The 13,767-nt window shown below is 54.3% G+C and overlaps 7 protein-coding genes across 7 annotated transcripts; 3 read left to right on the top strand and 4 right to left on the bottom strand.

Moving 5' to 3' along the window:
• Positions 1 to 1,749: 1,749 nt before the first annotated feature.
• BGZ61DRAFT_453972 (ERV/ALR sulfhydryl oxidase domain-containing protein) lies at positions 1,750 to 2,814 on the top strand. Its single transcript, XM_046246140.1, has 2 exons — positions 1,750 to 2,203; positions 2,259 to 2,814. The coding sequence occupies exons 1-2, from the start codon at positions 1,965 to 1,967 to the stop codon at positions 2,668 to 2,670; spliced, it is 651 nt and encodes a 216-aa protein (XP_046103326.1). The 5' UTR covers positions 1,750 to 1,964; the 3' UTR covers positions 2,671 to 2,814.
• Positions 2,815 to 3,063: 249 nt separating this feature from the next.
• Positions 3,064 to 4,353, top strand: BGZ61DRAFT_453968 (nucleophile aminohydrolase). Its single transcript, XM_046246139.1, has 6 exons — positions 3,064 to 3,210; positions 3,272 to 3,317; positions 3,370 to 3,384; positions 3,434 to 3,468; positions 3,521 to 3,761; positions 3,826 to 4,353. The coding sequence occupies exons 1-6, from the start codon at positions 3,177 to 3,179 to the stop codon at positions 4,142 to 4,144; spliced, it is 690 nt and encodes a 229-aa protein (XP_046103325.1). The 5' UTR covers positions 3,064 to 3,176; the 3' UTR covers positions 4,145 to 4,353.
• Positions 4,354 to 4,472: 119 nt separating this feature from the next.
• BGZ61DRAFT_453967 (uncharacterized protein) lies at positions 4,473 to 5,323 on the bottom strand. The gene has a single exon (XM_046246138.1). It carries the CDS (start codon positions 4,877 to 4,879, stop codon positions 4,568 to 4,570), a length of 312 nt encoding a protein of 103 aa, XP_046103324.1. The 5' UTR covers positions 4,880 to 5,323; the 3' UTR covers positions 4,473 to 4,567.
• A 146-nt stretch (positions 5,324 to 5,469) lies between these two features.
• Positions 5,470 to 6,056, bottom strand: BGZ61DRAFT_479168 (uncharacterized protein; the record flags this gene model as incomplete). Its single annotated transcript, XM_046249081.1, has 2 exons — positions 5,470 to 5,908; positions 6,010 to 6,056. 2 exons carry the CDS (start codon positions 6,054 to 6,056, stop codon positions 5,470 to 5,472), a joined length of 486 nt encoding a protein of 161 aa, XP_046103323.1.
• A 2,252-nt stretch (positions 6,057 to 8,308) lies between these two features.
• Positions 8,309 to 9,352, bottom strand: BGZ61DRAFT_479167 (uncharacterized protein; the record flags this gene model as incomplete). Its single annotated transcript, XM_046249080.1, has 3 exons — positions 8,309 to 8,461; positions 8,501 to 8,830; positions 9,056 to 9,352. 3 exons carry the CDS (start codon positions 9,350 to 9,352, stop codon positions 8,309 to 8,311), a joined length of 780 nt encoding a protein of 259 aa, XP_046103322.1.
• A 306-nt stretch (positions 9,353 to 9,658) lies between these two features.
• Positions 9,659 to 11,203, top strand: BGZ61DRAFT_354585 (cyclin-domain-containing protein; the record flags this gene model as incomplete). Its single annotated transcript, XM_046240630.1, has 2 exons — positions 9,659 to 10,948; positions 11,030 to 11,203. 2 exons carry the CDS (start codon positions 9,659 to 9,661, stop codon positions 11,201 to 11,203), a joined length of 1,464 nt encoding a protein of 487 aa, XP_046103321.1.
• A 1,336-nt stretch (positions 11,204 to 12,539) lies between these two features.
• BGZ61DRAFT_354694 (uncharacterized protein) lies at positions 12,540 to 13,573 on the bottom strand (the record flags this gene model as incomplete). The annotated part of the gene is made up of 2 exons (XM_046240642.1): positions 12,540 to 13,039; positions 13,096 to 13,573. 2 exons carry the CDS (start codon positions 13,571 to 13,573, stop codon positions 12,540 to 12,542), a joined length of 978 nt encoding a protein of 325 aa, XP_046103320.1.
• Positions 13,574 to 13,767: the final 194 nt, after the last annotated feature.

The raw sequence follows: 13,767 nt of genomic DNA, 5'->3' as shown, positions 1-13,767 counted from the left end.
ACGGGAGAACTCAGGCTCAGTGTTGAATACTTGTCTTGAGGAAACGCCGTGAGGTCTTGTCAGACATTGCCTTGTGATCAATCATGGTAGCTCGCAGGATCTCCGGTATATCAAGGACGAACGCCAAGACAAATTATAAGCATTCAATGGCTCGTTAGTCGTGCTCCAATATCACCTCAATTTGGGCGTTTTGTTGGCTTTTATGTTTGCTCATCTTCCCGCCGTGGCTGTTCGTCTCCGATTCATACTCGAGGTTGTGACGAGCCGGCTTTGATATGTCCAGTGCAACTATATCGCCACCAATCACTCCCCTATTTTCCCATAATCCCCGGTAATTTTGTGATATGCTTCCATTTCGTCATATACTTTTATCTCTTCCCTCTCAGTAGTTACGCTTCCAGCGCTCACGTGCCAACCTATTGTTGTCGTGGTTGGCGGTGAACTGTCAGCATGATCATTCCACACCCTCGAGATCCAATATCATATACTGCATGATCTGAACTTCTCCGTTCAATGCGATAATACAATGATTGATTTATTGAAATTTGCTTCATCCTACTTGAAGCAAAGTCTATAGTATATCTTACGTCTACTAACCTAGGAAAAAGCCCGAGTGGGACATACCTATAATCTGCATATCCGTTTCCACGGCTCTTGCATTTTTCTTTCTCTTCTTATTTTTCTTGTCTGTCAGCTTTCGATTATACTATTTGGTCACATTGATCTTGACACAATTTGATGGTCCATTGGTCCTCTTACTCCCTGGGACGATCAACATCCTTCTACAATATAGGGTAGGCTCTTCAATACACTTGCATAGAGCATGTTGTTTGTGTCTTTGTTGGTATATTTCGATGTCTTTTGGGGGCTGTTCATGTTGTCCGAGTGGTGCATAATACTTATCCAGTTTGCTTTGGTGGTTGTGGTCTTGTGAGTAAGCAGTGTTCTTGTCTGCTCCCATGGGCTAGACCTACGACACTTGTCCACCTCGTACTCCTATGGGGAGACCAACGCAGCCCAGGAAACCCTACTTCACTCATAAATTAAATATTCTCCCAATAACTACGAGGCATGCATATTGCCAGTGGTCCTACCGGGTACGAGGACAGGTTCCCGGGGTGCATACTGGAAAGTCCAGCACTGTGCATTAATGTTCAGAGGCTGCACATATCGAATGGGACCGCCAATGCTCCTTCGGTAATGAGTGATGTAGCGTATATATCTTATGATCGTCTTTGGGTTGTATTGGTTCATCAGTTTCCTTTTTTCATTGGCAGTTGAGATTCCTTTTGTGAAGCATCGCGGCTAGTCGCCTTCATAACAATGTCCATCAACCGCTGTCAGACATATCGCAGATCAAACGCGGAGAGTCCCGGCACTATAGGAAGACCATATAACGACACAAATAAAAAAAAACACAAACACAAACGACGAAACCCAGGTCCCTGAAGATATATTATCAGATAACACACGAAACCTGAGAGAAAAACCCAGCAGGCTCTAGGGTAGGCGCAAGCGTTCCTCTCCCCTGAGTTTTATTGGGTTGATTGTTGCATAACAAGGCAGAACCTGAAATTGTGAAACAAAAGATAATTAAGCCTGCAGCATAGGATTTGGATATTGAGTTCCAAATTGCGGCCGGGAGGACGGAAACTTTGAGGTACTCTCAGGCGTCCGCAAACAGCCACCATCGGACGTACCTAGGCGGGGATCCACATGCATCGGGCCCGGCGACGCCCGGCCCCACACGCTTAAAGACCCCTCCATGAACCCATAGGCCGCGCCTCAGGCCACCAGGCTATTGGCCCAACATCGCCGCTATTGGTTCAATGGTGCAAGAACCCCCGGCAGCCTCGCCTGATGCAGCGGCGCGGCCCATTCTCGAACGTGGGACGGTTTTATCTTAAGGGAGCCATGAACCATCGACCTTCACGGAGGATCATCCTCCATTCCACTCCCTAACCATGGCTCGACGACAGCACCTCACCCTGACTTTTGTCTTAGTCCTCGTGGCTTTCTGTACTCTGTCCTACCTCTTCTCCGGCCCATCAGGGAGCGCAGTTCCTGGCTTCGCGAAGGCACCTGCTGGCGAGCCCCTGAAAGCGAACGAGAAGTCCGAATTTGTGGTTGATCTCAATGCCATCCCTACGGGTTTCCTGGAAGGCGAGTCCATTGCGCCTCGCCTAGAGAATGCTACGCTCAAGTAAGTCCCTGTTCTTCCGCGAAGACATCAGTTGCTGACAGCGCTTCTTCAACAGGGCCGAGCTTGGTCATGCCACGTGGAAGTTCCTTCACACGATGATGTCGCGTTTCCCCGACGAACCCTCAAAAGACGATCGCATGGCGCTGGAGACCTTCATGCACCTTTTCGCCCGCCTATACCCGTGTGGCCAGTGTGCCAAACACTTCCGTGGACTCTTGGTTGAGTACCCACCCCAGACCAGCAGTCGCAACGCGGCCGCGGGATGGCTCTGCTTCATGCACAACATCGTCAACGAGAAGGTGCACAAACCTTTGTTCGACTGTAATAAGATTGGCGACTTTTACGATTGCGGGTGTGGCGATGATAAGAAGAAGGAGGGAGTCCAAGGAGTGGAGGGAGGCAAAGGAGATAAGGGTTCCGAGAGCGCGCAGGGCGAGGGACCTGACCCAGAGCTGCACAAACACTGAGGGAATATGTACGAGTACTTGTTTGGATCATCAACATGGGCGTTCCGGTAGAGAATAACCCGGCTCTGGCGGGACCAGACCGCCAGATTATATAGAATGACCTGGGGCGACGTGTTCTGTAACAGGCGCAACCCATCACTTCCGCTATTGTACCCTCCACGCGCATGCATTTTAAATACGACAGAACATCGGAACAACACTGTCTTGTAAGTCTTGCCACCATAACTATGGACTGCTCGACTATATTCAATTCCTTGGGACATGTTTTAACGTCGCCACAGGCACTGGCTTGGAAAGGCAAAACCACGTGACATTCCACATGACACTGAAGTGGGTCGTAGCGCGGCTGCGCGTTCAGAGCTGCCTGAGCTCAACATGAGCTCCAGCCTTCCGCAAGCAACGGACAACAACGACGACGACGAAACACCACACAACTAGCTTCATAATTTCCTGTTCGATACCGCACCTAACCCACCGAGCATACAGAAACTCTACGACCAGTCATCATGGAATTCGGTCACGCTGGAGTGTTGAACGAGGGTGAGTTTGGAGCTCGTGATATCTGGCATCGTGGTCATTGAAGCTTACGGAATGCTTCCAGATGGAATCCACGTCGATATGGATCGGTTGAAGAAGGGCGAGGTGAAGTAAGTGCCCCATTCCCCCTCTTCCCGTGGGATTATGCTAACAGACGGCCAGCTTGGGTACCTCGATGTATGTCTCCCTCGTTACCCCACGTCACGATACCCTAACAAGATGGTAGTATGGCGGTTACCTTCAAGGATGGAGTCATTCTGGGTATGGAAGTCGATCTCGAGAGTGGGAATCCGATTACTAACAGTGCGTGTAGGAGCTGATTCCCGAACCACGACCGGATCTTACATTGCGAACCGAGTGACGGACAAGTTGACGAGAGTACACGACACCATCTGGTGCTGCCGATCTGGCTCGGCCGCTGACACGCAGGCTGTTGCCGATATCGTGCAATATCAGCTGGGACTCTTTGCGATGCAGAACGGCAAACCGCCCATGACGCAGACTGCGGCCTCCATCTTCCAGGAGATTTGCTATTCCAACAAGGACCGCTTGTCGTAAGTCGCAGATGCCTGTGCCCCTCACTTGAGATGGACCGGGAAATTGACGAGATATCAACAGGGCTGGACTTATTATTGCTGGATGGGATGAGCGATTCGGTGGACAGGTATACTCGATTCCCCTGGGCGGTTCCCTCCACAAGCAGGCCTACGCCATCGGTGGTTCCGGATCGACGTACATCTACGGTTACTGCGATGCGAACTGGGAAGAGGGTATGGAGGAGGCTGAAGCAGTCGACTTTGTCAAAGGAGCATTGAGAGAGGCCATCAAGTGGGATGGCAGCTCTGGTGGTGTCATCCGAATGGTTGTGCTGACCAAGAACGGCGCGGACCGCCACTTGTACTTGCCGGACACGGATTACGCGGTGCGGCACCAGTGAAGGGCGAGGAAGAGAGTGATCGTGGAAGCTGGGGCTCTACGGAACTCGGCAAGTCACGTCAAGGAGGGGTAGAAGAAACGCCGACAAGCAGATCAGAAATAACAGATACTGAAGAGACAAGAGACAAGAGGCTTGCGGTTGAAGGCTAGAAAACAGTCGGCGCTGTACACTAGATAATCGGATCAATGATGAAAGAGCATTTACCGAGACTTGCAATGCACAAATGGGGATCCACTATGGGAGCGGAACGGCACCGGGGGAGGGGGCGCTGCGGGCCGCCGGGTCCTTCCATGCTTCCATTCACTCCTCCAGGTTGTTATCTGGGAAGGACTAGGAACGATTTACAGCACCAGTATGGAGTATGTGCGAGGTGAGGTGAGGCGGACAGGGGCCTAACAAGAAAACCCCTCCACAAAAGCACCGTCAAGGCTGAGAATTGCGACGAAGCCTCCGAAGAGCGGTGAAAGAGGAGACTGTGGGCTCGAGCTGTACCTTGGCATGGAGGGGGGGGTGGCTGCAGGAGGTGTGGGTTACGCGCGACAAATGAGGCCGAGACGCATCAGAGGAAGCAATCGATGAGTCTGGTAAGCTGGGGAAAGACGCAATATAGGATGGGGGATGTGTCGAGCAAGGGTTGCAGGGGAGGTGATGGCTGTGGCACGGCATGTGGCCGGAGGGACGTTTATGTGTGGCCGGGATTTGTGCTGGAGAAAGAGATGGGTGGTTTGGCGGCATGAGCTGCGACAACGGGAACGGGAACGAATGGGACAAAGGAGGTTGTGGTTGGCCAGTTACTGTCGTCGTTGTGTGTAATTTAGCAAGCGGTGAGATGCGTTGCACGCTGAGGTTTGCGTCATGGATACACGGGAGGGGAAGGATTGATGCCTTTTACAATCGCGATGAAGGAAGTGAGCGGCCGGATCGGGCACTTGTGTGGACGCGAGACGGGAAGAGAAGGGCGTGAGGGCAATGGGGGAGGAGATTGGGCCATGGGCGGACAGAGTTGTTGGGTTTGCCCATGTCCTGCATGTCGTTTGGGTGAGGCGAAGACGTGATGGGAATTTGATACGTAAGGGGAATGGATGCGGCTTTGAGGGGGGAACTATGGCGATAACGGGGAGGACGAGGTTACAGCGCAGTGTGCGAAGAACAACGTAGTACACGGCGGCTGTGGTTTATTACTAGGTATGGAGTGCCGCAATGGAGGAACATGTCTCGCGTGGCAATGGATGGTGTTGATACAGACAGGGACCGCGGGGAAGGAGCCTTGCGCAGGGGAAAAGCCAAAGGTTTGTTGACCGGCTTCAATTACGGTATGGAGTAGTCTAGCATGGGTCACCATTAGGAGTGGTGTTGGTGATGGTTGGTGGTGGTGCCGGATATACGATGTATGGTGATGTAGGGATGATGACGACTGGAGGTTGTGGTTGCTGAAACGAACCCCCGGACCACTGATCCTGTTCCCAGCCCAACCTGAAGTTCTGAACGGCCTCGATCGTCCAGTCCTGTTCGCGCGTCTTATCACTCGCTGCTGTTGATCCCTGGTCGACATGGTCGATTGAGGCGCGGGCCCTGGGTGATGTACAGTAGGTAACTACACTGCCCTGGTCACCGGTACACCGGCTCCCCATTTTCTTAGTCCCACGACGACCATCAACAGGACCATGACCTTGATGATACACCGTGTCTCGGAGCGATGCATGTCCTTGTTCCCGCCTCCGTCTCCGGGCCGTGCATGCTCGCTTTCGGAACCGGCCACTTCCCCTAAGTTAACTTATCCCATTGCTTGTGCGAGTGTTGAGTCCCCCTGAGTCCAGACGGAGTGCGGCTTGTCTCACAGCGGCGAGTACCTTGCGGATACGTACAGTGATGACCGACCATGTACTCCGTACTCGCGGTACTTTATGCGCATGTCACTCCCGCCCCGGGACCCGGATCTCGAAGGCGGCGGCGGACTGGGAGCTTGCCCACGTGCGACAAGCTTTGGCTGATGTTGCGCCTTGGCTTTTTTGGGAGGGGAACCTGCCCAGAATGGGAGTGCCAGTACCAGGTCTTACGGCATCTAACCACAGAAACCTGTGCCACGGCGGCGTGTATGTTTCTGAGGCAGCTCTGGGGTTTCTAGGTACCTAGGCACCTATCTACCTAGGTACCTAGCTAAGGTACGGAACTCAAAGCCGGAATAAAGAAAGCTTGCAAGTCATACACGACCCGTTTTGGAGCTGGGATTTCCTCGCAGCAGGTTTTCTTGCCTGCAGGAGGGAGGGTGCTGCTGGGCAGATAACAGGCAGGAGCTCTGCAGTGTGGCAGCGCCGGGTGCGTGTCCGTCCCATGTACGGACTAAAGCACGAGGGAATGCAATCAGGGTCAATAGGCAGGCAGGATCGAAGAAAGGAAGCAGCAAGGAAGGCACGAAGTAACTTTGGTGTCCATCCCGAGTCCCATCGCCTCGGACTTGGGAATATCGTCTTGCATTTCAGCACCACCGAGACTAATAATTCACGCGCTTCACCTCTTGTAGTTATCATTACCCTTGGTCAGCTACGAATACATCCACATCACTGGCGGGGTGCACCCCATTCCCCTCCAACCAGCTGACTTTGATCAAACCCGCCTCACGCTCTCCACTCCAAACCACACCCAAGCACCAAGCTGGAGCCACTATCGACAGGCCATTCATTTCTGTTTGGCGGGACGGACCCCATCATCTAACTTAAGTAACAAGGCCGTCCAGATCCAGATCGAAACCGGTCCAGCAGCGGACGGACCAGGCCGGCCTCTCAGACCAAGCTGCTTTCGTCGACCGAGCCTTGTGTGAACTGTCCCTGGGAATCACCGTGACAGTAGATTCACACCATCGGCTCCTGACGTGGCTGGTCAACTGTCATTATCTCGATTGTTATCACCGGTGTTTGCTACATAATCAGTAGCAGGGCTTTGGATGAGAGAGAACACTTGGTTTCTGCTAGTATTCAGTCACTGACATTCTTACTTCCACTGCCACTGCCACTACCGGCATCACCGGCACCTTTCTGTCAGGCGACAGATCAGCGCCGCAGCCCAATATCCATCGTCTCCATCACGTCGCCTCCCATTCCCTTCTTCACCAACCTTCTCCCAGTCGCAGCCCCGCCTCTCCTGCAGCTGAGAAATATTAGCAGCACAGTAGCAACATAAGCAGCTGCAGCGTCCACCACCGCCGCCTCCTCCGTCTCGCGCTGTCTGCGTCGTCTGGTTTTTGGTGGAGCGTTCCATCACTCCATTCTTAAACGGAGCCACTTCGTCCTCACCTGCTGCCGACCGCCCATCGCCGTTCCCGTCGCCGTCGCCGTCACCGGCCCTCACAAACTCACAAGTGCGCACACACACACGCCATCGGAATCTTTCACTCTTGTAAAGTCCAGGGGTCCTTGACGCGCTTCGCGGGACTTAAAGCGGTCGCGGCCCGTTGCCGACTATTAAGCTGCCCGAGGTACAGACCCTAAGACTCCGGGGCTTTAGCTACACCTCGTCGCCGTTTATATCAGACCTTCCTCTGGGACCGCATTGCATTGCATCTTTATTGCTTTGCTTGGGCTCTTTCTGGCAGATTTGAGAATCCAAACCCCGTCCACAAACACATCGGAATTTGGGTGAGTGGGTAAATTTCCTTGGTTCCTGTGATCTCCCTGCTTTTCCCATGTCGATCGTAACTACCTACTGCATCCTGCATTATGTTTCCCATTCCCGAGCTTGATGGTTGTCCTTGCTGCCACCCTTGCACTGCTTATTTCCCCGTCCTTTCGTCGCCCGCAAATTACCATGTCTCCGACATCAACCGCGGTGTGAAGCCCGCCGGGCCGAGAGACATGGGTCGGAAACATCCGTGGACATTTATTCGCTGCCAAACCGAGGGAGAGGAAGGGCAAGAAAGAGAGAAGCATGAGGCACAGGCGCAGAGGGAGATCAGGATGAGAGAATGGGTGATTGCAAGGGGCCGTGACGTCGGCACCCTGCATCGTGGTGATGCACTCTGCACGCCACGACGGCCGCGGGTTGCTTAAGCTACACCTGTGTGATGCAGCATGCTTCACCGCCAGTGCTTGCAGCCGTGGTATGGTGCTTCTCAATATCTCGACATCTCGTGCCTGAAACTGCCAGCCGTCTACTTTGGCCCTGAGACACTCACCACGGCCAATACTTGGAGCACTCGGTAGCACCACGACGAAGAGGATCCAAGGAACGCCCCAAGGAACGCCACCCCGCCAGAAGGGCCACACAGAATGGCTTCTCTGTCTTGTTCGACGGGTTCCACGAGGGAATAAAGAGGCAGTGGACCTGGAAACCCAGAAAAAGAAAGCAGAAAAACTCTCATACCGGTACCCTGACTCCTTGAGGAGGCTTGCCGTGTTGCGGCACCGGTGCACCAATCAGAGGGCGCGCAACTAACACCGAGTTGATTCGAGTCGTCGGCCTGTCTCCGGCTCCGTTGTCGCGCATCCCGAGTTTTTGTCGGGGCGCTTGAGTCGGCGCCAGCGAGCGCCCCCAGAGAGCGCCCCCCAGAGTCATTGTCGCCTCAGTTTCCTGGACGCTTGTCCGCTTATCCTCTTGTGCCCGCGCATCCGCTGGGATGTCCGCCGCTGGGGGCTGTTTGCTGGGTTCTCCGCTACCCAAGCCCCAAGCCTCCCAACCTGCTAGTTCTTCAGTCTACCAGTCTGCAGTCTACCAGTACCCGGTGCGCTAGGTACCCACGAGGGGCATCTGCTGGGCGGGTTACGGCCTACCTTAGGTACCTAACCCACTGAAGACTGCACACGCCGGGCACTCCCTCCCCTCTTCTGAGCCACTCCCCGCTGAGCCACTCACCACCAACCTGCTCGAAGCCCGCCCACTGGACGACGCCCGCTTGACCACTCATCACTCACCACTTACCACCACCGCCGCACCAGGCTGACTGACCTTGGTTCTCCCTCTCCCACTCTCCCCTCGTTCACACTCCGCCTCTTCTGACCTCTGACCTCTGACCTCTGACCTCCGACTTGATCTCGGTCTCTCGGTCTCTCGGTCTCCCTCTCGCTTGCCGTTTTCTGCCCTCTGAGTCTCGTCTTGCCGACGAGACCTTCTCCACCCACCGGGCCGTTTCTGTCTCCTCCTCCTCTTTCTCCCCTCCCCTCTCCGCCGAGATCCCACATCGATCCCTCCATTTGACTTGGCCACTGCCGTCGTCATCGCCTCCTTTTAGACCTGTCTCTGCGTGTCCCCCGCCTCCGCCTCCTCCTCCCCCGATCGACCGCCACCCCGACAAATAATATTCCCATACCTCAAGCTAATCCCTCCCGTTTCGCCGCTTGCAGCCGCGCGACCGTCCGCGATTCTTTACCCCTCGACGAATATCTGCGACAAGACAAGATAGCCCCCGGTTGTCTTTAATTCTGTTTACCTCCGTTCCTCGTCTTCAACTTTGCTGCGCCCGCCAGAAATGTTATGGCTGCTGTGATTGGCGACTTCGTCTCAGATCCCTCCCACTTCCAGACCATGATAGCCAACCCCTCTATCCAACACCAGCACTCCCACGATTCGTCTTCGTCTTATCGCTCCGGGAGCAGGTCACGACACTCCTCTACGCCGCGAGCCCAGCGCCCCGACTCTGTTACCGAATACTCTAGCAACAACGCACAGCCAGCCGCATCGTCGCCCGCGCCTGCTACCGTCACTGTGTCTACGTCAGCGTCAGTCTCTGCGCCAGCGACGGCGCCTGGGGGCCACGGAGCCGCCCACGTGTCCGCGACCGGCGGAGCTTCGCGATTCCCATCCCCGCCGCCGTCCTCGTCGCCTTCTGCTGCTACCGGTCCTGTCGCCGTCGAGGATGGGACCAGCTCGTCTATGGCATCTGACGCGAGGGACTCTGTCCCCTTAGGCCAGGCCCCACGTTCCGGCCGGACCCCCACCAACGCCGCCCAACAACCCTCACCCTCTTCCGACGACTTCAAAATACCCTCCTCGTCCTTGGCCCTCTCTGGTGGAACCGCCTCCCAGCCGACGCCGCAGCCGGAACAGACCGTCATTCACATTCGCGACCTCGCTCACATCCAAAGCCTGGCAAGCGCCGACCTACTGTCTGGCAATGGATCCGGCATCCTCAACGACCCGCCCCTCCAGCAGATGAAGTATGAGATCAGCGGAATGCCGATCGGCGACATCATCGAGATGGTCGCAGCCCTGTTGACCAAGATCACAACCACAAACGACCTGCAGCATGACGCCATGCAGCGCAATGTGGCTCACCAGCAGCAGGCCAACCAGTCGGCTGACACCAGCGGGAGCCCTATTTCCCCACTGAACCACTCGGTTCTTGCCTTCCACGGCAAGAATGTTCCCGCCATCACCATCCTCAGCTACCTTTCTCGAATACACAAGTACTGCCCGACGACATACGAGGTGTTCCTCAGCTTGCTTGTCTACTTTGACCGGATGACGGAGCGAGTCAACGATTTGGTCATGAGGAGCGAGGAGGCACGTCAACAGACCCAGACCGAGCGAGTAAATTCTACCGACACACCCATGCATGATGATGGTTCAGATGATTCGGACGAGAGTGATTCAGATCTCGCAGACGATGACGAGGACATGGAGGACCACTCGAGTCGCCCAAGCCGCCAGAGTAGCAACCGGGGGACTTCAGCCTCGGGCGAACACTCCCCTCTCGCCGCCGCGACATACTTCGTTGTCGATAGCTTCAACATTCATCGACTCATTATTTCTGGTGTGACATGCGCTAGCAAGTTCTTCTCCGATGTCTTCTACACAAACTCGAGATATGCTAAGGTATGGCCCCCCCGCCTTCCCCTTCCAACCGTCAATCACACCCTGTTTCGTGTTCCTTGATTGCTAACACATCATTCCTAGGTGGGCGGACTGCCACTTGTTGAGCTCAACCACCTTGAGCTTCAGTTCCTCCTTCTCAACGACTTCCGACTTGCCGTTCCAGTGGAAGACCTGGAAGCATATGCGACCATGCTAGTCGAGTTCTATGCTCGAGAGGTAGTGGCCAAGCAACCCGGAGCCGTATCTGCCGAGTAGGTCCACACATAGAAGGCACATTCATTAGCCTATCGCGGGGCTCTTCGGCCCAGATCGAGTGACCGTTAGAGGACCGATCACGGCGAACCCTACCCTCCCTGCTGTGGCAATAGCGCCTGGCCAATTGGTCACATGTCCTGACCAGGTTTGATCCAATTGCGGTGAAACATTCCCGGTTGGCAGCGCGAAACCTCTCGAAGGGCAGCGGCGACTTGTCGGGCACCCCCTTCCATCCAATGCCTGGGGGGATCTGAACCTGGTCTTCGACGACCCCGTCCATTTCCAGAGACAACATCAAGAGACTAGAACATGGGTGTTGGCGTATCATGACAACTGAGCAGGCTCAAGAGGAAGAGCTGGACGGACTGTCGTTGATGAGGGGATGTAGGCGACACATGTACGATGGAGGCTGCTTTATAATGAATGACTGTGATGGGACGTCTGATGGGGTGAGCCGTGGGCTGCCGGGATCATTCGAACACTTGATACTTGAAACTTCTTCCGATTAGACTAGGATGCTTGGGCAAACGGTGGCGGAGGGTTCGGGTGGGCCTTAGGGGAAGGATTTTACGACGTGCACTGGCGTTGATGGCGTTCCGGTAGAGAGGTTCCTTTTTTTTTTTGACTTTTATATATACCTGTTAAGATGCTCAAGATAGACAAAGATTGCACCTCTCGGAGTTTGTATGTCGGTGTGTAACTCTGTGTACGTGTGATTTGAGACTTACAAGAGAGTGTATGGCCTAGCACCTCTGGGCTGGTTGGGTGGAATGAAGTGCTGACGTGTCTTTAATTGACATAGGAGAATGCAGTTAGACTTCCATAGAGGATTGCTCTTCGTACACAGGTACACGCTTCTTTACGAAAGCATCAGCTTGGCTACCTAAGGTACCGATCTGCCTTATGCATAAGACAGTCAAACGTAGTGCTAAATACCCGCCTTTCTTGTTGAATTAGACCCAATAAATAAAATGAAATATCATCATTATGAAAAATAAATACTAAATATTAGTCCTTGGGAAAATCATTTTCCAAATACTCTAGGAGGACATTGTATGATTTTTAGTAGGATTAAGAATGTAGGTATGTATGCGAATAACAATACTCTTCATAATACACAGCTGATTCAGTTCATTCATTGAGCATTTCATATCATTTCTGCCTCGTGATTCCTTCTTTTCCTCGCCATACAATACATATTGATATCCCGCTAGATCAAACGCCTCAAGTCTCTCATACCTAGATATCCCATATTCGAACGCCGTACATCGAGAGTCTGTTCTTCTGGGAGGAGACTTGCGTATACATGATGAAAAATAAAAACAAAACAAGCCCTTCAGAGATTAGACCTGGGGGGATCCCACGACTCCTCAGGATCATTAAATGCCAATTCGGCATTCTCCATCTTCATGCCGAGCTGCCAACGCCCAAGACTAGGCCAGAAGTTCTCGTGGTCGCCGGTAAGTTGACCGTTGTCATCGCGGTGCTGGGCAACATCGAACCATCCGATCATAGTACGGCGACTGTATTGCTGAGGGACGATTTTACACCAGCGGCTGGTGCCGGGGAGCTCGCCGTGGCTGCCATTTCCCTCGGGCAGAGGTGGGAGGACGAGGGTACTGGTGATGCCGAGGTAGTTCATCCAGGAGGTGCGCAAGGGGAAGCTCGGAGCGAAGCGCCACGGCTTGAATGTGGCCTGAAAGAATGGCACAGGGCTGGCGGTAACCTCGGCGGTATCTTGGGGGTTGGTGTCGTGAGGGAAGACCTTGACGGTGGTGGAACCGTCTGTGTTTTTGGACCAGTCGAAGCGAGCGAGATGTTTGGGGACGTTCCAGTCTTTGGCGATGTTAGTGATGGAGTGTGAGAGAGTGAGGGAAGTGCATGGGACTTACTTTTCCGGCCATTGTAGCATGTATGCTTCTGAGAGACGTAGATTCTGGAGATCCTTGGGTTCCGGCCGGTGCGCTTCCGACCTTGGGCATCGTCGCGGGTGTAGTCAAAGCTGCCGGGCACGACAATAAGCTCGTCATATGGCCCGACGGGGGAGTCGCTGTAGCGCAGGATCTGCACCATGCTGAGCCCGCCGACTGGCTTGCCGGAGGCGGGACCGGCGTAGTCGGAGGCGGCCTCGAGGGGCGAGTATGCCATGGACGGCAGGCCGGCTTTGACCTGGGCGGCCGAGGTCCACCATGAGAAGAAGTAGACGTCGCCCTTCATGGTCCAGGGAGGAGGGACGAGGGGGATGTCTTCTGGGGGGTTGCGAGAGGACGAATTGGAGTCGACATTGTCTGGTGCGGCAGTGGTGGTGTCCGCGGTGTCCGTGGTGTCTGGAGTGTCGGCTGGTTTATTGGTGTCGTCGTTGGAGGCCATGATGGATGGCGATGGAAGATGACGCTGCTAGATGAGGGTGATGCTGAGATTGAAATGAGAACTCGTAGCTTGAGCGAGGGTCGAGATGGAAGATGAGGGTGTAAGATGTGCGGACAGAGGTAAGATGACGGGGTGACGTTATTCCCCCTCTCTCCTTCCTCCCCTCTGTCAGCAGCTAGCAGCAGCCAGGTACA

This window comes from Ilyonectria robusta, assembly GCF_021365365.1.
Source record: "Ilyonectria robusta strain PMI_751 chromosome Unknown BGZ61scaffold_12, whole genome shotgun sequence".
Lineage (NCBI taxonomy): Eukaryota > Fungi > Ascomycota > Sordariomycetes > Hypocreales > Nectriaceae > Ilyonectria > Ilyonectria robusta.
Note: the sequence above shows the minus strand (reverse complement) of the source record. Positions and strands in the feature narration are given on the sequence as shown.